This window comes from Mycteria americana, chromosome 1 (genome assembly GCF_035582795.1).
Source record: "Mycteria americana isolate JAX WOST 10 ecotype Jacksonville Zoo and Gardens chromosome 1, USCA_MyAme_1.0, whole genome shotgun sequence".
NCBI lineage: Eukaryota > Metazoa > Chordata > Aves > Ciconiiformes > Ciconiidae > Mycteria > Mycteria americana.
The window spans coordinates 219,228,643-219,251,602 of NC_134365.1; the positions used below are offsets into that span (position 1 = coordinate 219,228,643).

General features: G+C 40.8%; 1 protein-coding gene across 2 annotated transcripts in view; it reads right to left on the reverse strand.

The window, feature by feature from the left end:
• Nucleotides 1–4,307: 4,307 nt before the first annotated feature.
• ACER3 (alkaline ceramidase 3) overlaps nt 4,308–22,960 on the reverse strand; it is a 67,983-nt gene continuing 49,330 nt past the window's right edge. The window contains exons 7-11 of one of the 2 annotated variants that reach the window (XM_075491250.1): nt 19,195–19,253; nt 15,757–15,858; nt 12,894–12,998; nt 11,035–11,080; nt 4,308–7,019 (exon numbers count right to left, since the gene is read on the reverse strand). In XM_075491250.1, the coding sequence (XP_075347365.1) occupies nt 6,954–7,019; nt 11,035–11,080; nt 12,894–12,998; nt 15,757–15,858; nt 19,195–19,253 (378 nt within the window). In that variant the 3' untranslated portion in view covers nt 4,308–6,953. Of the gene's footprint in view, nt 7,020–8,555; nt 10,807–11,034; nt 11,081–12,893; nt 12,999–15,756; nt 15,859–19,194; nt 19,254–22,960 lie in introns of those variants that run through there. The other variant, XM_075491251.1, reaches the window with a different exon arrangement.

The window sequence follows — 22,960 nt, forward strand, 5'->3', positions numbered from 1 at the left end:
TCCGGGCACCTGAATCCACAATGTGTTGCTCCAGTCGTACCCACAGATTGACGTTGTCAAACCGGGCTCTGCCAGGGGAAATCCCACAGCATGGTATCTGCGTCAGTGCAGGTGATGGCAGGAATCATGTCGGCCGCTTGTGAAGAACTGGGTGGGCTACTTCTCATGAGCCAAGCCAAGAAAAAGAAAAGAAACAAGGCCTTCAATGCAAGTGCAGTAGGGTTTTACTCTTCACACTGACATGGACCGTACCTTCACAGCTCATACAGATATATGTTTCTTTCTGGGACCGATGTATGAGACTTACAACTACTGTCACACCTTAATGAATAACACCGGAGACTCCTGCTCTCCCCAATTTGCTGACTTCTGAATTCAAGCTGCAGGAACCATCTCTGATATTATCAGACTGTATGTATATATAATTAAAATATATCTTAGTTGTCCGTGAGTGTTTCTCCCATTTTGCTCTTTCTCCCTGATCCAAGATCTCTAAGCAGAAATAGCCAACCTGGGCATAGATTCAGGCAGGAAAATACCAGGGTTTCATTTGAAATCGGAGGCTGTAAAGGGATGTTCTCCTCCACCTCCAGCCTTCCCACCTGATGATGTTTCTGCTCCAGATACTCATCACCACCCTTGCTGGAGGTAAGTGCCTCCACCACTCTGCCTAGCACTGTTAAATCTACTTAAGGCAAGAATGACCAGGTTTTTGCATTGATTTGGGGTTCTGTCTTTAAAAAGATATGTCCTGAGTGGTGTTTAAACATCAATTTCCTCTAAAGCCTGATCCATACCAAGATCTCATCGTGGGTTTGGGCTGGGGTTGTTGCTGTGACGGTCGTACAAACCCGACGTGGAGCTGCTGATGTACCCCGTGATGGAGAGGAAGGGAGAGGAAGGGGTCTGCTGGGATGCAACACAGATCATGGTATGGGAAAAGAGACTTTTACTCGATCCCGAACATGAACACCACCTGATGTGAGCGTATGGACAAACCCACCGAGTATCAGAAGTCCTGGGCATTACTGAAGAGCCACAACTGCTCTGGAGGGGTGTACGTGAGCGCATCCACTGCAAAGCAAATTGAGAGTGAACTGTCAAATCCAGGGAGATGTGGCAGAGAGATCTTCAGCAGAAACAAGTCCACGATGTTAATCAGCCCTCTTGCTTCAATTAATGCCAGCAGCAAGAAAACACAGCTGGAGTTTGTTTGCTTTTCAGATAACCTGTACAAAAATATCCCTTCTGTAACAGCTCTGCTTTGACGCTGTTGCTCGCAGGTTTGTTGCTGGTTTTCATCTTGTAACTAGCACTTAATCTTGTTTTCATTCCAGCCAAGGTGGGATGTTAAAAACAAGAAGATTAAAGAAAAAACCCAAACAGATAGAAGGAAAAAAAAAAAAGGCGGCAAAAAAAATCCCTTGGAGGACTCCAAACAAACAAAATCCTGTTAAGAAATGACTCACAAGTGCCTGAACAGGTTTGCCGGGGTGCAGAGTGGATTTGGCCGTCCCGTTCATCACTTCTCTTACCTGAGGAGAGGAAGCTGGACTTGTCCCCAGGCTTCTACAATACTGCAATATTTTAACAAATTTACTCTATTCCGTTGTTCGGCAGTGAGTCAACATGCCAGCTATGAGGAAAACACAGCACTAAGGTTAGGCAGCCACATAAATCACTGCAGCTCTGCTGCTCGGCCAGCCTATAAATATTAGGGGTTGGACATCAGTTTACATCAGCAGAGTAATTCAATTAATTCAATTTCTGTGGGATCATGCGAGCTGCTGTTCATTAGCATTCACCTACCTGATCTCAGCGATGAGAAATCACTGAGTCAGAACCCTCGACGTCTCAAGGTGTCGCTGGGTGCTGTGCTGTGGGTGCACGGTCCACAGGAGCTGCACACATGAAGCTCCGGCTAGTCCCCGTGCTGGCTCTACGTGCGTGTCGGTGCCATTAATTACTGCTAATTTCATTAAGTCGGCGTGTGCCTCTTGCATGCAAATTAAAAAGTCGGTCTCAGTGAAGGAGATTAACGAGGCTGGACGTTTTTCAGTGGCTAGCTGGATTGCCGTAGCAGCTGGAAAGTGTCATGTACCAAGACCCCTGGGTGTTGCATGGCAGCAAGGTGAGATACCCAGCTTCGGGGTACCTCAGCTTGGTGAGGAATTTAGGAGCCAGGATGCCGAATTAACTATATTGATCGCAAAATAGGTCTAAAATAAGTCTGTGCAGTTTCTGCTTGTAGGTTGGGATGTCTTATCTATCACATGGTGCTCCCCACACCATTAGTTCTGTGTTGGCAAACACAGGGTCCCTCACATGCACAAGGTCATCCCAGCTCTGTTCCTGCTCAAGGTGTGGTGGGGGGGGGAACCTCCTTGAGCTCCAGGTCTCACCACATTATCCCCTCTCGGGCTCTCAGACAACTGAGTCTGAATCCAGACATTTGTCCTTGTCCTGCCTCAGTTGGTCCCCCCTCCCATGCCAGCACAACTGTGGTGGAGTTGTCTGTCTGTCCTGTCCCCACGGGGATCCATCCGACGAGCCCTGCTGAACCCCAATCTGGTGTTGGACCTATCCCTTCAGGCAACCTAAGTTAGCCCTGTCTTAGCTGTTGAAGAGGGGGCTGTTTGGGGAGGCAGAGACAGGGCAGATGGCCCTGAAGATGTTCTCTGAGGACACAGAGCTCTCCTGGGTAGTACCAAATCACCGATCTCACCTCCGGCCACTTCAAGTCTTGTTTTCCATAAGGCCAGGAGATAACATGAGCATGTTCAACAGAAGCACGTTGAGTGCTTGGTCCCTCTGGGTAAGAGCCATGCCAAGATAACTTGGGCTGCTTGAGGTACATTTGCAGCAAAAAGGAGTCACCTGCTGACCCACAGAGGAGACAGATCCATCACAGCTCCGTTAGTGACTCCATTATCTCTACCATCTCCATGAACGTAGCACCAAAGGTCCAGGCTGGATCATCAGCTCCTCTGCCAGACTGACAGTCTCCATCGTGGGAAAAGCACTGAGCGCAGCCACGTCTCTGGTTAGAGCCACTGGGATTAAAGCGTTGCAAATATATAGCTTCAGTTTTAGCCTTTGAACAGGCTGAGTAAAGAAAAAACAAGGCGGGGGGGAGAGGGAATGGGAAATTAATAAAGCTGCAAGTAAATGGGCAGTCTTGAAAGGGAATTGTCAAGCTCAAAATTAAATTTTCTGGTTGGGAGGAGGTCTTTGACAGAACCACAATGTTTTTAAACCCAGGGAAATTTCAAAGTATCACTCAGTTCTAGGCTAGCCACAAGCTCACAATGCAAAGCTGGATTTCACCCAGCCCAGCATTCAGGCAACGCTTGTCTGCAGAGTTTGGATGTGCCTCTGTGTGCAGCACCGCCGAGCAAGCACCAAGGGGAGGTAGCATCGGTTCCCCCAGACATTTACACCACTGGCTGTGAGGCTTCCTGCCCTGTGGTTTCTCCCCCGAATATTTAGTTTGAGGTTGTCCCTGCAGAGACACAGCTGCAACAGGCATGAGCAGGAGAAGATGGGGCCTCTGAGTAGGACCTGGGAGAGATTCCAGAAGCAGGGGAGATAACTGATGGTCACTACCTGACCCTGGCTGCTGGGGTGTGATGAGACTTGCTAGTAAGTGCCTACTGGTCCATGATTTCTGCCTGGAGACGTTCTGCTTTGCAGAGATTATCCTCCTCTCTCACTGAAAAAACAGGAAAAGGATGAGGCAAAGGACTGTGCAAATCGCATGCTCCAAGCTGATGGCACATTCACCTGACTCCTGCCTTTTCCTCTCCCACCCACGGCAGGCACGTGAATTCCCTTCTAACTGGTGTGCGCTGGGGAAAGCCTTTGAAGGTGGGAAGGTCCTGCACCATTCGCAGCCAGCACTACACCTCCGAGCAAGGTCCAGCGCTAAAAGGGCCCCAGCACTGGGCAGTAAAGACTGGGGAAGCCCAGAGCCTTGCACTGGAGTTCAAAATGAATGCAATCACGTCTCCCTTCATTTTAAAACATTTCTGTGTTTGCTGGATGGCTGCAGGCAAGAAGCCAAGATGACCAAGCTTTGTGCTACTACCATGGGGGCTCAGACTGTCGTAGCTGCAGGCAGGCAGCTTCCCCATCACTGCAGGTCATACAAATCCTGCTGTTCTACTTATGCACTCACTAGCCAAGACCACCCATCTCCTGAATCACAGAATCATATAGGTTGGAAAAGACCTTTAAGATCATCGAGTAGCATCAAGATGAACCGGCCAGCCCCATGTAACACAAAAGCCAAGAAACACCTGGGAAAAGTTGTATTTAAAACAAAATTCTTTAATAATTTGAACTATAAAGACACAAATTAGTGCTTGACTGCAGCATGAATAACAAATGAAATACATTAAATATTTCAAAGCTACCGTGCTTTGCAAAACAAGGTATGCCGAGACATATAAGCCTACTGTTAGTTACCAGCCAGTTTGGTACGAAGAATCAGTTCAGTATATCAAAATTGTCAATAAACATTGCTCAATGCGGCTGTGTTTTACAAGTCAACTGCTATTCATCTGTCACAGTGTCGTTATCTATCTGCAACAATATACTGAATTTCAGGAAAAAAACCACACATTAGAACTAATAGTGTCAATGTTAGAAAGTTTGGTCACGTAACAGGTGGGGTATTTCATGTCCATTACAGATGGACAGATGTTATTTGCTAAGACAGTAAACATAATCAGTGCATTAAGCTGAGCTCAATAGTCAACATCAAATAGTCAACATCAATTTGGAAGATCAAGAGAAAAATCAGTTCCTGTTCAGTCTAAGGAGTAACTACTGCTTATGCTGCTTGAAACTCTCCCTCCCAAAATCCAGGGAGCAATAGTATACACAACCAAAATTCTTCTGCAGCGACTGACCAAGGCTTTAATTTAGCAAACATTTTGGTACATGATTTGCTATGAGCACGTGTGAAAGCCCATTCTATTCAACATTGGCTTTTGAGAAACATATATATGTTCCAGAGCTTTGGGGAAAGAAGGATGAATCTGAGATTGTGCTTAGAGCTATTCCTGTGGACAAATAATCAGAAGACCCTTTATCTTTGCAGTTTTAAAATCTCAACACTCTGCTCTAAACATCAGGCAGATTCAACTTGTGTGAAATATGTGCAAAAAAAAAATTGCAGGCACTGCTTTAGGGTCTTGCATTAGCTGGATCCTGAACTGGGTTCTTCTTAAATCTGCAATTACATGCTTAATCAAATCTAAACACTTTCAACAAGTAAAAAGGGAGAGTTCTGAAGTAAAGTAAGAGGTTCAGGCATCAACCCTGCCCCCAAAATTGTACATGTGAAGCCCCATATCCCCAGTCCTGTTTCGAACACCTGGCTGGGAGCTCCAGCAATGGGGCTCTGCATAAAGTGCTTGCTTGACTGCTGCGCCCTCACACTGCCTGTCATTGAACTACACACACTAAAATGAACACCAGCTGTGGAGTTAAATCCCTCAGCCAGCTTTCAAAATCTGAAAAGATGCAACAGCATCAGGGACATGGGGTAGTCAGGCTCAAGTCTGAGCCAAGCAGAGGCAGCCATGTACTGGATAACTACGTTTCTGGGAAGTGACTAAAAAGAGTGCTGTGACTCCTGCAGTAGGAGAATTTTTAACAAAAACCAAACTGACCTCCCACCTACCAAGGGTCCATAAGACAAGGTCTCCTTGTCTTATGGACCCCAGGAGAAAACACAGCCTCAGCTCGCAGAAAAGACTTGCGACACAGAGATCAGGCACTTGGCAGCCGTAGACAGAAACTGAACAAAGAAACCCCAAACCAATCTTAACAGTTACACAGTATATTCTCTGTAGTTACATTACGGACTCTCAGACAAAGCTGGCAGAGAACGTTCCAGACGGATAAGAAATGTATTCATTCATGTACAAAACAATCCGCGTCACGTTCCATCCTCATAAAAACACAGCTGAATAATCTACAATGAACTGAATGTAAGAGTCTACATCACTTCTATGGTGAAGAGTGAAGAGTCAGCATGGAAAGTTAAATGTATAAATAGCAAAACATTCAAGCTTGTTACATAAGTAAAGTGCAGTTATCAGGAGGGTGGTTGACGTAATACTACGGGATTCTGTGCTTAATCTTTTGTTATTCTCTTTCCATGTAAGATTTTTTAATCTCCTTTTGGCTTTCGCTTCCAATGGGTAATAAAGACTCCATCATTTATCCCTCTTCATACTAAAGTCTCACAGTTAAACAGTACTTTGCAGTTAAAGCCTCCCACTGCCTACTTATAAAGTGCAGATGGTGTTTCTTTAAAGTAAACCATTTTACCTGAATATGCCAATTTAAATTCTGGGGCACATGTTCCGCCAAAGTTAAGGTGTGTTCCTGGATTCTGAGGTCTACTGAAGAAAACAGCAGTGCTGCTTCGTTAGACCTCATCTTCCACTGAGAAGTGTTATACTGAATTATTTCACCACCTGCTATCAAATGCCAAAAATTTATCCACAGAGAGAAACAGGTTTAACAAAACGGTATTACCAAAATTCTTGAATGCAGACTAAACAACATGGTAGTGACTGTGAGAAGCATTCATGATACTGGGAGGATCTTCTGTTGCTGAAAGTTCCACATGTTAGCTAACTTCCAGGAGTTAGCTGAAAAACTCATTCAGCTGTTCGAAACCAGGTGTTGGAAGCCAATGCACTACAGCCAGAAGAATCAACTGCATTTCAAATCATACAATCTCCCTTCAGCCAAACAACACAGCACAATATTAGATTAAAAGAGAATTAAGAGAATTAAAGCTAACTATAAAAGAGTATTTTCCATCACATCTCTTCAAAGATCATGTAAAACGAGTTATATGGTTTGCATCTTAGCTTTAAATGTAACTTAACTGCCAAAAAGGTTTCACTTCACCTGTCTGAATTAAAATCCTTCTATTCGTATCTCCTTCTAAAGCAGCCAGACCTCTGCACGCAGATGAACAGCAGACTGAGCACAACCTAAAAGTGACGGACACCGAACAAGTCAGGATGTTTACGGAGAGTGAACAGAGTCAGCCATGGATCAATACAATACTGTTGCCAACCTCAGGGGCTGCGTGGTCTAAGTCAGGCTGCTCTAACGTCTGCACATCCAGGCAGATATAATTAAGGGCACGGGTATTGTACAATACATAACAGAGGTAGATCGGCAAGTGATAGACTGCGTATTCCAATTCTGACTACGGGGTAGTCTTCTAAGCGCTCGCAGGTAGCACATCTTCCTTGTGCTAAAAGAAAAAGCATTAAAATGAAGTCCAGAGATGATTAATACTGCTAGCTAACAACACTGCCTTCAAAACATGAATGAGATTTGTCCTGATGGCAGATTTCTGTTTATCATGTCTTATCTTCAGTTCTGGATAATGCATGTCTTGAGCTGTATCCAGAAAATCTAGATTCCCGGCACAAGGTATGGTGTTGATTTGTACTGGGAGAGTAATTTTTGAGGTTTTTCTTTTATTTCCAAGGAAGAATTTTTCAGCTTACGGTCTGCAGAACTACTTGCCGCTGATCTGTGCCAAGCCGATGGTTGTAAGGTGGCAGATTTCCTGGTTCTTCATGGATGTTAAAGAATAAGAGTACATTGCTGTCAAGTCTGTCCAACACATCCTGTAGGATTCGTATTAAACAACACCTGCTACTTCCCTATTTCCCTTTAAAGTAGCTGCTGCCTGAATCCTACCCAAAAAAATAGGATCAAAGATGACGCACCTTATAAAATGTAGTGCAAGAAAAGTTTGGGATATGCTGCTCTAAGGTTTGTAGAAAAAAAATCAGCATGTCACACAAGTGATACAAATAAAAACCAATTTAACAGACATTTAACACATTACAGGAGTAAGAATGTATGTCTTTCCAGGCACTAGAAAAGGCAGTCTGAATTTCAGTGGCATGCAGTTAAAACTGGCTTGCCATTTTCAGTATCACTCACAAGATCAGTAAGGCAGTGAAACCAAAGCACCCATAGTTTTAGATTATTTATGCTTAGAAGGATACACACGTAAATTACATTCTTCAGGGTCTAACATAACCTGAAAAAAAGGCTGCTGGAAGGGTGGTAGAGGTGTGTATGTTTTTGGTCATTTGGAATGAAGGAAGAAGCCAATTTGCATCATTTTTTTAAAGATGAAAACATCAGTGACAAATGATATGTGAATGAAAAGCTAACAGCAGCATAAAATTAAAACAAGAGCTTTTCCAACTTTTTTTTTTATATCCTGACAATTTAATTCAACAAGATCTGAAAAGAAACATACACTTCCTAGTTGCAAATGTGTAGGAGAATCAACACATTTCTTTAAAATTTACCATTGGAGAGATGCCTTATCAATAAGAAAGTGGCTTTTCTGCACACTCTGGTTCCTGCAATTACAGAGAAACCAAAGAGAGCCCCCAGATCCTCCAGTAACAAAACCAAGGCCACTAAAATAAAGGTTTTGTTCATTTTCTTAAAAATAATACCATACCTAGCAGATGTGACTGTTGATAGGTCTCGTTGCTGCACTGCTCCTGTTATGGGACTCTTTCCCTAACTTATGAAAACATGTAAAAGTACTAATAAGAAAATTGGATACAGTGTACAGAAGCATGCTTGAGAGAGCCTGGAGGTGAATAGGCAGGCACTTATTTTTAAGCTACATTTTTCAAACAGTTCTCACATCTCTTTACAAAAAGTATGCCTTCTGGATAATTAAAGACACTTGATCCAAGACAGCATTTTCCTACCTAGTTATCCCAATGTCCTTCAGTCTGAAGATCACTCAAGTTTCCCAACACAGATGCTGACCTTGTCTATGGAACTGGAGCCTACTGACAACAAATCTGTTTTAAAAATTTCTTCAAGAATCTTTATAGTGGTTTGCTGATTACAGGTTGAAAGGCACTGCTATCAGCATGGGCTTAAACCTCACTGAAGTCACTCACGGTTAAGTATCTTTTTCTAGCCCTGCGTTTGGGTCTATTTGATCCCAAGAGTCCAGGGTCAGTCACATAACAAAAGCCACAATTTTATTTGGAGATTCACATCAGTAGGAGTGCTACTGATGGACACGGAGGATGCAGCTAAGCTGCAAACAGGAAAAAAGAAAAAAGATATTAAAGGGAGGAGACCATTGATTGTACAATACAGATTTCAGTCCGACTTTTTCAGCAGTTGGAGCAAGGAAGCTTACACTAGCCAGGACTTTGTGATCTGGGAGACAGCTTTATAGCTACATTACCGTGCCTTGCTGTTGTGGGCGCGTTTTAAATCAATACAGAATGGGATTTCCAATCAGTCTGAGCATTTCCCTTTTTTCCTTCATGGCAAGAAGGATAAATCCCTCAGAACATCAAAAGCAGACAAAAATTGCATAGCATGGCAGCTAGGAAGCCCAGAGACAGACTCCGTTAGTTGCCCCAAGATCGGAAGAGTCAAAACCACAGCCTCCAATATGAGGTATATTTGGAAACACTGTGTTAGTTCAATGTTTTCTTTATGCTTACTTATTAACTTTCATCAGCTGGGTAGATAAAAATTGCAGAAACCAGAGGGTTTGTCCCTGCCCATTAATCCCCAAAATTTGGTTTTAAAAAGGTGGTCAACTTCTCACAGAGTAACCATGCGATGGACAGATTAAGAGCAAGCAAGCAAAGTGCTGCCAATTATATTTTGGGGTACCTCAACACCAATCTTGTTCTTTACTCTTTTTCAATACTTTCAGAAGTATCTTCTTATTCAGAAGTCAGACCAATATTTAAGACTTGTAAAATAAAGGAAAGAGATGAATTCAAAGCTGAACTAGCACACATCTAAGGTGTTTGTCAATCTGTAGTACGAATGGGACATGGGGAGTAAAAAGTAGGGATAGAAAAGGGAGGCATGTAAATAATAATTACGAAAAATAAAAAAAAAGTGTGTTTCTTGTGTTTATACAGTCACCCTGCAGTCTCCTGATGGATCACTGGTCAAACAAATTAGGAATTCAGTTTCCATACACAAACAAGAACCCATATAATGCTTCACCATCTTAAGTGTCTTCTGCCGGTCACACCCTGGAACACCCTCCATGATGTACCTCAGTTGGACTAAAGAGAAAATGGAAGCTTGGTACAAAATGAACTAAATGGCACAGGTATCCCAACTGTTTTGCTTAAAATATAAATTGCAAAGGAGGCTGTGGAAAAGCAAGAAAGAATAAAGCCCTAAATCAATCATTACATACTTCATTAATTGTATAAAAGTGCAAGATTAAAGTAGTTCAGGTTAAGCATTCAGTTCTCTATAGGCCACACAAATGCTTAGCTTGGCCATCAATGGCCTATTTTTGTCATTCAGTTACTAATATTAGTTTAAACCACAGAAAGAACAACAACTGAATGAAAAACGTATGCAATCCACTTCAAAAATGGTTAGTTTTCTGTGACCAGCACGAAATATTAGCTCAGTATCATCAGCTATACAATATATACATAAAAATATTGTGTCTTAATCTTTGTTTTAACAACTTAGAATAAAGCTGTACTAAACATTATTTCCCTAGTGTGCCAACTCTTTGCTCTGTTCCGGCCAGCTGGCCTAGTAACACAGAGAAGTCCTTTTTTAGCAATGATACTTGAATCAATCCATAATTTTGACACTTCAGCCACAGTAACTGTTGAATCGCTTTATTCAGCCAGGCTAGGTGATCGCATGTGACTGCCCAGGTCTCAGTCAAAGCTTCTTGGGCGGCTCCACAAGAAGAACAGGCCATATTCCAAAAACAAACTGTTAAAAGAAAAATAGGAAGAGGGGGAAGATTTCTTGGAATATTATGTTTCTTGGAACAGAAACCAAACACTGTTAACCATCATTTCAACTGCATTTCTTGGGATGTAAGTAGAAACCAAAGATAGTACCCTAACAGGCATAATCAGTGAGCCCCAATGCAAGTTCAAAGCACAAGATATCCAAACGCTGCAGTGCATTAATGGACACAAAATATTGCTTGCTTACCTTCACCTTTGGCCTGTGTTTCAGGAAAAGTGTCCTTGTGTATAAACTGAGGAAAAGGAGAAGAGTGTGCTTAAAATTTCATGTATAAGACAGCGTATAAAATAATAATGATGTACTGATCCCAGTTTTATTTTCTATTCTTATTTTCTAAATTCTTTTCTATTTTCTAACTAGAAAAGAATTGCTTCTATGATTGCAGAGCTACCCATTTTGCCTAGATTTACGCAAAATAGAAGACATTAGCCTACAGTAAATCCCTCTGTGCTAGACTATGATTAGCAAACTAATCTACCCTATCACCTATGTGGGAAGAAAGAGAGAAACCCAGAGAAGTAAATTCTCTCTCCACTATGGAAAAGACTAAACAGGGACTAGAGCCTGTAATTTTGGAAGGATGACATTAAATCAGTGTACCACAAAATACAGCAGATGTTAAGGGTGGGGGGAAGCAGCACAGCTTGATTCCGTATCTCATTTTCGTTCTTATACACCCTCTCCCCTCGGTAGATCTTTTCCTGTGTATGACCTCACTTTAAAAAGTGGACATAGGTGATGCCACTGTGTGGCTGAGAAAATACTACTAATGCAGGGAAAGCATGTAGTTCATTGGGGTAGGACAGACAAAGCAGGCATCTGCACATTCCCCAAGGGCCAAAGGATGCAAACCCAAATTATTTTCTCTGTGCAGCATGCTGGAAAAACCTTGCCTATGCCATCCAAACTCTCTGCATCAGCTTGCTTTCTGTAAGAAATTTTCTTCAAAAGATTATCTCAAGCTGTTTAGGGCAGCAGACAACCTGTCAGCCAAAATGGAGCCGCTGTTTTCCACATACCATGACATATTTTATATATATATAAAAATATATATATAAATATATATATTTATATATATACACGCATATATACAGGTACATATAGATACACATCCATATACACATGTATATATGTACATATATACATATATGTATTATAAAAAAACTATCAGAATAGCTACTGGAAATGTACTTATTTTCCTTGCATTTTCCTTTTACTAGCTATTTTAACATCTGACAAAAAAGGAGAATACTGTGTTACATGTAGACAAAAAAGGAGAATACTGTGTTACATGTAGAAAAACTGATATGTAATCAAGTTTTCTCAACTACATAGACTGTATCTGTTAAACAGACATTCTCTTATGGTTAAGTGGCAAAACATTATTTCATTACATAATGAACAAACTACAGAAATTCTTCCAATTCCAGCTTAAATTCTATTTTTGTTCCTGGTTCCACTAGATGGTGGTATGGAGCAGAAACAGAGACAAAAATCTGCTGGCTGAAGACTTGCTAACTTAGGATCTCATTTAAGTCTCCTTCTAAAACCAATATCCTGCACTTCTGGGAACAGCTCTGCTCCAACCACTCTAGCCGTCACCCTTCTGCTCTACAGCATGGTGCCTGCTAGTTTTCAGGAGCAACAGTGCCTATCAAAAACATTAGTTATGCTTCTAAAATTAAACATGTTTAAGTACTTTAGGATTGCCGCTCAAGAACAGAAAGGTATTAATAGCTTATATTTTGAAATTAATATACTGTCAAATAGTTTTGCAGTTTAACTGCTATAGGGTTCCCATTTGTGAATTGCATTTTCCTGAAGATTCATGACTATTTAAGGATTAACGATTACATTTTGAAGAATATAAATTACTTTTACAGACTTTTTAGACCAGTTGCAAAGAGGAAAGAAAAACTCCCACCAGTTTAGTAAGAAGTAATTTTCCTGCTCTTCTGGCCAATACAACATTTTGAAGTAAATCTGAACCTGGGAAAACTCCTAAGACTCCTTTATGAACATCCAGTTTAGAAAACATTTCCTACCTTAGCAGGATATGAAGGTAAGAGCCCAGGCCTGTAAGAATATGCCACCATGCATGAAACTGTGTCACAGCTCCCACAACAGGAGGCATCTTCTCTCGTAGTGCTCTGTAAGAAAGAAACATCATGCAGTGGTTTTTTTTTTTTTTCAAACTAACCAATCTCAAATCGCAGTGCTTGACTGTCAGATCACATATTACTGTTTCCGTATCTCAGGCACGTCTTCACGAATGAGGCTTCACATAATCAAGCTTTCAGCAGGTGAGGAACGGCAGTTACACCTTATCCTACCAGTATAGAAAGATATTAGCAAACTGGCTTTCTTACACATTTAAAGAAAGCACACACTTCTTCATACAATGAGTGATCAGTTACTTCTAGACTCAAATTTCAGGTAATATATTTATGGCATCCCACAGTCCCAAATGAGTTCTACTATTCTCCTCCCCAAAACCTGGTGAACTACTGTCCACAGGATGAAATGCTGAGTTTAAGGTCTGAGAGAGGAAATGGGATCCAGCAGACATCACCACTTTACATTTGACAATCATACCACCTATTCTCCAGCTCCATGGAAGCTTAGCTTGCCTTTCTCTGTTGTACTCTAAAACAGGGACAAAATGGGTGTTTAGTAAAGAAGCAATGAAAGTAGAGGCTGTGAAATACTCCGCCAAAATTCTTTGTATTTTGCACGGTTATGGCGTGTGAGCTACTTGGGCAGAGGCTAAGGGATGGAGATAGAGAAAGAAAGGGGAGAAGCTACATTGCCCTGATTTCTCCTGCTCGCTAGGCTTCTGCAGATAATGTCTGTTTTGGTTGATAGTGGAGCAAATGTTTGCATCTGCCCGTCTTCTTTTTTGACTTTCATTTCACATTCAGTCAAAACAAAAAAGGGAAAACAATGATCGCAGGTGTTAAGGAAGAAAAATCTGCAGCTTCTGTAATACTTATTTACTGGTTGATGTTACAGTGTTCAGTCCCCCTGACTAAATGCTAAGCCCTGAGCTACTGCTTAGTTTACAGAGCCTCTCAGTCACAAATATGAACACAGAGCTTCGATTCAGTCAGCCTGGGAATGACATAGTGGAACGCACAGACTGTCACCCCGGCACAGCCTCTGAGCCTTTGGATGGCAGGAAATCTCAAAGCTCAAGTTAAAAAGTGCATGGATCCAACCAGGGAGGCTGAGTGCTATAGATGTTTTTTTGTTGGGTTTTTTTGTGGTTGTTTTTTTTCTTTTTTTAAAATAAGCTCCAAATTTAATGACATACGGAAAAACAAAAACTGAACCAAAATACAGTTTTGAACATTAAAACCAAAAAGAGCAGGTAGGTGGATGACTCACAAGTTAGATCTTTAGAGAATAAAAAATTACAAGGAACTAGAATATATTTTCTCCAAAGGTTCAAGTTATAATACCACCTGGAGAAATTCAAGGCTCTGCAGACATCTGATTAAAGCTAGTAAACAAGTGTGTTTATTTTTTCCAGCACCATAACCAAACAAGTATTACAGGAAATATGTTAACTTTTTTTTCCCTTTGCAAAATGAGTCTGGAAAAAAGTCCTTCAGCAGCTGGTGTAATCCTTGAGTCTAGGAACAAGTTCAAAAGCCCCACGGACCTGCAGCAGCTCAGCAGGCTTAGTGAATTGGGGGTTATGATCTCACCAGAGATGTGATGCAGCTGCAAAAATCAACCCTGATGCCAGTATTTGCAAAGTCACTGTACACCCACCCACTTGTGTTGGCAAAGAACTTTTCTATGCCACCTGTATCAAGTGTTTCTAGGGATGAGGCACCATGTATTATATTCAGTACACCTACATTTTTTTAAAAAGTTTCAAGAAAACTCTGTTGGAGTTAACTTTCAATTGGCCTAAACTAGTGCAAGGACTACAGAGCCAAAAGGGACAGATGGAATACACTAGACTTCTTTACAGCTATGCTATGATCCGCTATGATCCGACCCTGACAAAGCAACCTGCTAGGACAATTCTGTACACCACAGATTCAGCAGCGTAACAGTGTATCAGATAGTCAAGAATGGATTTTCTGGATGCTGGCATCAACCTTTCAATCTCCTCCAGCTTGTGGCAGAACACAAGTATCACAGCTAAGTGAAAGAAAGGTGCAGTTGTCCAGTTCCAGAGGAACACGCATTAAGAGAACAACCTGTTGGATTGGTGTTCTTTCTTGCACAGACAGGATATCTACCGTACGATGAGATGGTGGGTTCCTACAGGCTTTGTCTGGAAGCCTTTTTTTATGCCATTTGGCAATACACTAAACAGAGAGGACGTCTTTCCTGGCCTCCTCTACAAGTGCTAAGCCAGAAGACTTCAGGCTAATAATGACAGCCAAGCATGGTGTATTGGCTCACAGAGTTACTGTTCTTTCTGAGATGCTCAAACAGCTGTTGTTTATTGGTGGCAGATATATTGCAATATATTTCTTTAACCTGCAGAACTACTGCTTTTGATATTTTCCTGGGAAATGGCAAGAGCAGAAACCAAAAAAAAAGGCAGGATAAAACACTCATTCAGATGAAATCAAGCGTGAATAGCAAGCTTTAGTAAGCCGCAGATCCTCAAAATTACTTCAGTGACATTACTTTCTCTCAATTTAAATTGAACTTAAAGAGAAATATAAATTATTTGAAAAAATAAATCTATTCATGGATTTAAAAAAAGTTTAAAAACTGCTGAGTGCTGAATCTAGTCACGAGCAAACTGGATAAAACCCTTGTGAATGTTTTGTAGGCAGTGTACCATACATACCAGGAGATGGACTTGAATATACACAGAAAAAACAAAGCTTTATGCTAAAAGACTATTAAGAGCTATCCGGACAAAGTGAAAGAACTCACCTCAATTTATCACAGAAAATGTTGTCCACATTCCAGAGAAAAAATCCCATTAAAAATACAGTTAAAGATGTATAGCCTAGACCTCTAAGCCAAGGGTATACCCTGGAGAGAGAGAAAGAGAGAAAATGCAAAGTTTAGTTCAAGATTCTTTAAAGGCAGCTTTTATGTAACTTACATAAATACTATTACATACAAATAAACTGCCCCCCCCCCCCCCCCCCCCCCGAAAAGACAAACATTGACTTCAAATCTCATCTATTTAAGTATGGTATTTTACCTCCTCCCCTCTCTCCTGAATTCACATTCTCCTAGACTGGTCTTTTAAATGTTTTATTTCTATATTTGTAATTGTTCCCCTAAATACTGCTCTCTCCTAATGCAACAAGTAAGTGGGAAAACTGAAGTTGGCTAAAAGGTACTAATTCTTCAGTTCCATGTATAATCTTTCAGTTAAAAAATAGCCATGTTACAAAATAGGACTCTCCCAAAAGAAGAGGCTCTTTTCCAGTACATTATATCTTTATACTAGAGGACTTGTTTAAATAAGGTCCTTCAAAATGGCTGTAGTCTTTTGTGAACGTAGACCACCACGACCAACAACTAACCAAATGAATGGCCTTAGAAAACAGTAATTTCATGTTGTATTTTATCGTTGAGTGCTATTGGGGATGGAAAAATGTCAATTTCATTTTGAGAGAAAAAAAAAAAAATCCTCTTTAGAATATGGGAAACGCACTGAAGAATCAGATGCAATAAAATGCATCATTAATAAATTTACCCTCACTATCTACATTCAGGTTGGACCATGGAATTGTAAACTTCCTGCATGGAAGTTGGTAGCATTTGCTCCTTTCCCGCTAATAAGACAAGTCCAAAAGCGAACCCAATTCCAACCCTAAAAGGCTGCCATGAAATACTATTCAAATTACTTTTAAGCATTATGAATGCACAGTTTAGATTCTGGGTTAAAACACATTCCTGAGCTGCTTTTTCTCCACTGTGTTATACACAGCGCATGTATCAGAGCTGTGAGCACTGGCAACCAAAATGTACAAAACACAACAGGTAGAGCTGCTTCCACAGGGCCAGCTAACCAGATACAAATTGTACATGTTCACAAGTGTACTGCCAATATAAACTAGCAAAATTATTATTGTTTAGTCTAATAAATGCATGGAGCAAGATGCAGTACATGGCAGAGACTACACTGCAATATTCTTGACTCAGTGCTCTAGAGATGTAAGCAAGCCCTGGACATGAAAGAGCACTAAATGGTACGTTATACATGCTAGTAATTAGGTAATTATAGCTAGAATTGTTCAGGAAATAAATGGTGGTGTTTTGTGAAGGAATGAGAGAGAGGCTGGCATCACTCATTAAAGGGGAACATGCTTTGTGAACAGAGAACATTTGCCAAGTTGTAATCTTGGGAAGGAAGCAGACCCAAGAAAGAGATGAAAAGCGTGGGGGAAACAGGCAGGAACAGCAACAAATGATGAGGATAGGAGGAGGTAGCAGCCTGGAAGGAATAACACGCTGGTCTTTGAGATTTTTACTCTAAGCTCAGAGCGACTCCAAGCCCCACACTAAGAAATGTGAGTGATAGGAAGCTAATATATATTAAGGAAGTAAGAAACTAAATAAGCAGGCATTGGTGTCAATATGTAAGTTGAAACAGGCTTGGACAAGTGCTAGCACTATCAATGGAAAGACAGGAATATGTTTTAGCAATGCAGAGGAAGCAAATCCAAAAGTGTACTTGGGGATGACTTAGAGAAACGAAAGGGTACCTTCAGGTTGGCACAGCTTCTCTAGCAGAACTAATTTCAAATTAGTAGTAGTTTAGTTAAAATTTAGAAGCAGTTTAAACCTACTTCCGTCCCCATCCCAACATTCTAACCAGTTTGCATAATACAACCAAAGCGGGAAGTAAGTCTTTGTAAGGCCATGTTGCAATGAAGTGATCTAGCTAATTAAGAAAATACACTTCAAACCCCTAAAATTGAAGTGAAAAAGTAGGTGGAACTTCAGAGACAGACTTTGCTGGAGGAAAACAATGAATGATACCCTGGGAGAGAGGACGGTGGTGTTATTGATAGTGACAGAAGACAACGAAACGCTTCAGAAATAATGAGAATGCACAAGTGTGTGGAATTTGCAGAACTGGACAGATAGCAGGCCCAAGGGTTTGTCTACACGGACAGAAAGAAATTTAATCTAAGTGCCTAGAAGTGTGCTAAATCCTTGTATAGGAACAAAATTAAAACGACCTGAACTTGATTCAACTTAGTTTCCCTTGGAAGTGAATTAAGGTATTATCACTTAAGACCTGTAGGTTAGGATTAAAATTTCCATGTTCATGGGTTTGAAAAGTGCCTTTAAACTGATGCTTGTTTCTAAAGCTGCAAGCAACATGCTATCAGTTTTAAGTTCTTCTTGCTTCATAAAAGTCTGTGAACATTTACACTTGGTCTGTGGGGATTTCTTGGGGAAGGTCAAACCAAATTAACTGAAGTTGCAATTGGAATGTTATTCCATGAATCTACTTTAAATTCACAGCTTTTGTAAAATTCTTCCTTGTGTTCCTGAACAGATATGTGTATAACTTGAAACAAAGTTTAACAAAAAGTACATTTAGAATGAAGACAGTAGAGAGAAATCAGTAATTTTCAGGGGCAATCCTCAAATACACGAGAACACCGACTATTCACAGGGGATAGAGACAGGAAGGGGCAACCAACTGAGCCCCTGAGAGCTAACGGTATGTGTTTACTCCAATACTGATTCGATTCCTTTTTCTTCACTTTTACCCACCACGTCTGTGTCCTGATGATTCTAATGCTTCTCAATGTCTCCTAACATTTCTAATACCCTTTTGTTTGTTATAAATAGTTTTTATTTCAATTTCCATAATGTATACCTAACTTTACTCAGTCTAAACTGTAAGGAAAACTATCATTTAACCTTCTGTGTTATTATCTTTTACATTTGAGTTTTAGATACTTGAACAGGGAAGAGGAAAGGAAAATATTAACCAATGGTTCAGCTCTGCAGTCTTACTCTCACCTCTCTCCAAGTATCATCATTAGATTTTGGACACTGGCAATAGATTTCACATGTTACCCAGCAATATGAAGACAGAAACTCCATTCCCCTTGAAGTCCCAGGCTAACAGCTAAAGCCACTAGCAGAACACCTGGCAGCGAACACTGATCATAAGCGTCGAGATCTCTGTTTTGTTTGTTTAATGTTATCCCAGTGGCTTCAAAAAAAATGTAAGGAGATGAGCAATTCCCTTTTAACCAAGCAGAGCACATGAGCTATCATTATGTACCTAGTTAAAGATATTTTGCCATTGCCAATTTCTCATGTAAGGCCACAAAAAGAGATGCAAATGCTAAGTTATATCTTATAATGCTAAACTAAACAGTTACTTACCATAATACTATATAAACAGATCGTAGAACTATAATGGAAACTAGCGTTCCATACATGATCTGGAAATAAAAACAGAGACAAAATTCAGCAGTTAGATTCAAGAGACTTTATAAAACACTACAAGAGTAAAAAATTTTTAAAGCCTCTGTTGATTTTTATTTCATAGTCTCAGGAAAATAGTATCCCCTCTACTTCCTCTCCAGAGTCTTCCATAAAAGTTTCAAATAAAAGTATGATTATAAACCATGCCCTTTATGCAATTACAGGAAAAGTCAGTTGTGTAAAACAGCCGTTTCACTTTTTTGAGTTAGAAAGCAAACACTAGATGGCACTCAGTAAGCAGCCTGAAATCAAGATGGTAACTAACTCCTATCATCTCTTCTGTATCTGTGCATTTTAGCCCAGGATTGCGTAAGCATCAGCTCAAACCGTTTTTGAAAGCTATACTTCCTTCACTGATATTTGATTAATATTTTTTCCTGAAAGCAAACACCTGAATAGACTATGCACTATGCCCACACTGAGCACCAGTATGGAAGAAACTTTCCAGGAAGCATTTAAAACCAACTATTACAGATCGTTGGGATGCAATCTAATTATACAGTGGGAAGGCTGCACGCTCTGAAAAGATCTGTGAGCAAAATCTGGCTCACTGTAGGCTTGATGAATTTGAATGTAATCGCCTGACTTATATAAAAAAAATCAAAGCAATCATTTATTTTCTGCCTCGTGATCTTTAAATCACTCTCCCTTTTTTTATTCACAAGCTTAGGATCCACATAACACCATCTCCAAGACGTACAGACTAAAGAGGAGAAGAATTGTGGTCAGTCATGCCTGAAAAATGATGCAGAAGCCACTGCAGCAGAGAGGATTTTCAGACACTGGTGACATTAAATTACTCTCCATGCTTTTTATTCTGAACACTGTTTCCCTCCTGCCAAAAGGCAGTTTGTTCCAAGCAGTTGTGCCTTGCTCTTTGCCTCTCTCCAGTGGCCCACAAGCCCCTTGCTATTTTTCGCTTCCTTGTTCACTGACTTCCCTTTCTCATTTTGGTTTTAGTTAACTCCTATTTAATGCTGCCCTGTTTTACATGAAACAGAAAAACGATAAACCTTTGCTGCCTATTTTTAAAAGCCACTAAAACTGACAGAGGTATGTTTACAAACCAGTGTCCTTACCACATTCTACTGACCTCCTCATACCTTTCCTTCTTTTAGACTACATTTTCTTCAAGGCAAGAACTACCTCTTACTCTACGGTAACCGGGGCATTCAGCTATTACTATCCTGCAAGCATATGCACGTGTCTAGTCATCTGACATAAAATAGATTGCTGTAATAACGCAAAGTGAAATCTACCTTTCAAAAGTGCATAAAGGCAAATTGTCAAACTCCTTTTAGCTTTAAGGATGAGGTTAGTAGCACACACAATATTATCAGTGCATATATATAGAACAAGACAGACAACAGAGCCGTTATAGAATCATGGAACAGTTTGGGTTGGAAGGGACCTTTAAAGGTCATCTAGTCCAACCCCCCTGCCGTGGGCAGGGACATCTTCAACCAGATCAGGTTGCTCAGAGCCCCGTCCAACCTGGCCTTGAATGTTTCCAGGGATGGGGCATCTACCACCTCTCTGGGCAACCTGGGCCAGTGTTTCACCACCCTCATTGTAAAAAATTTCTTCCTTATATCAGGTCTGAATCTCCCCTCTTTTAGTTTAAAACCATCGCCCCTTGTCCTGTCACAACAGGCCCTGCTAAAAAGTCTGTCCCTGCCTTTCTTAGAAGCCCCCTTTAAGTAGTGAAAGGCTGCAATAAGGTCTTCCTGGAGCCTTCAAGTGCGCTTCCGTAAGACTGCAAGTGTGCGGCAGCGTAGCCAGTGCGTCTCACAGCAGCAGGCTGAGGGCCCTCGCTAGCACCCCGTCCCTCTACCCTTGGCGTGTCATCCCACAGCTTGTCACGGGCAAGCCTGATATTATCCCCCTTCCCCTTCAAGTCTAGTTTAACGTTTATGTTTGAAAACAGGTAAAAGTAAGTTCCAATATTGACTCTGCAAAGTCATTCAGCACAGCAGCTCTTTATTTGCATTCAGAGTGAGATCAAGTAACTTCAGTAACTATACTACTACTACTGTGTGTTCTGCTCTGTCAAGCTAAACAAAGCAAAACTATTTGAAAGGCTAATTGGTTCTGGCTTGTACTTTATACAAAACTGTTAGCTAATCCCCTTGCTGGGGTACAGCACATAAATTGGGGAAAAAAACCCCAACAAAACCGACTCAACACAGCCTGAGTATCAAGTGCTTATCAGTCCCAAGCTAAAGGTAGAAAGGGGACTGCTCAGGTGTGCTAGGTGCTGCGTGCTGGTACAATTCTTCACTGACATTTTGCCTAAAAAGACCCCACCATATAACAAATAAAGACTAAATTTAAAGTTAAATACCATTTTACTTGATCAGTCTCATTTAAAACAGCTTGTTTTGTTTTCCTAATCAAATTCAGTAATTTATTCTAAGAGAGGGATGGCACAGAGGAAGAAACCCATAGAAAGGCTCCTCTGGAACCCAAATCACAGTTTGATGCCCTTTCCTTGCTGATCTCCTCCTTCCTACAATTTCCATTGCTAAAATGCTCTACTGCAGCAGAGACACACGAAAAACCTACCACGAGGAGAAATTTCTATCGTACTCGTTAGGGGTGTGACCACCTTCATGCTTTTATCCGATTTCTTCTTGGTTTTTTTTGTACAAGGAGTTAAATAGTGTCAGACTATGCCTAGAGAAACATGGCTTATAGGCAGCCCAAAGCCCAGGTAAAACACAGGCTAAAAATGCTATTTTTTTGCAGCAGCTGCTAAAAGCAGGGAAGAGCAAAAGCTAAGAAAAACTTTCTTTATAGAGCCTGCGTCTTGGTATCTCCTAGTGAGTTGCTTAATGGCTTGCAGAAGGGGACACAGTCTTAATGGAGAGAGTAAGGAAAAAAAAATAAAAAGAACCTTGCAGTGACTGAAGAAAAATATGCCCACAGTTGACACTTCAATTTCTTGCCTTTTCCGCTCCCCCACACAAACAGGCTGTTAGCAATAAAACACATTCATGTTTAAAAGCCTGTGAAAGACTGGAACAACAAACTGTTCTGCTCTGCGTGCTCCAATCCTCCTCTTCACAGTGAAGGCAAGCATCGAGGAGGTGTTGCTGTGATATAGCTGAGTTGCAGAGACTATAGCTGCACGTCTCGCTACAGCTGTTTCTTACTAGAGGCCTATAAACCAAGCTATACAACTTAGTTTATACTTCAGGGAGCAGTGCTTACTTTCACTCCTTTTACCACCCATGGATTTACTATTTTCATCATGCCAAAAATTTGTTAGGTATTAGCCGTCCACCCAAAGAAGGCTAAAGTATATAAAAAAAAAATCTACTTTATTCAAGTTGACTCAAATTTTTCAATTCCTTTAGCTCCCTTTGTTGTTCTTCTTTAACTAACACATCACTTAAGTGACAGATGAAAACCCAAGCAAGTTTTGTGCTATTTTGTCTCACAGTGCCCTTAAATTGTAAGCCAAAGAACACCCTTGCACTACAACTGAAACAAAAGGAAACAGCAGAATCTCATCATCTTTTGTTATCACTAGACAGTTCCCTCTTTGTTGTTTAAGATGCAAATAAAGCTCAATGTCTTTCAGCTTCGAAGCCTGTATCTTTGCAATAGAGAAAAACCCAAAGTCTTATTAATACACAGTGGACTACCTGGTAAGAAGGCC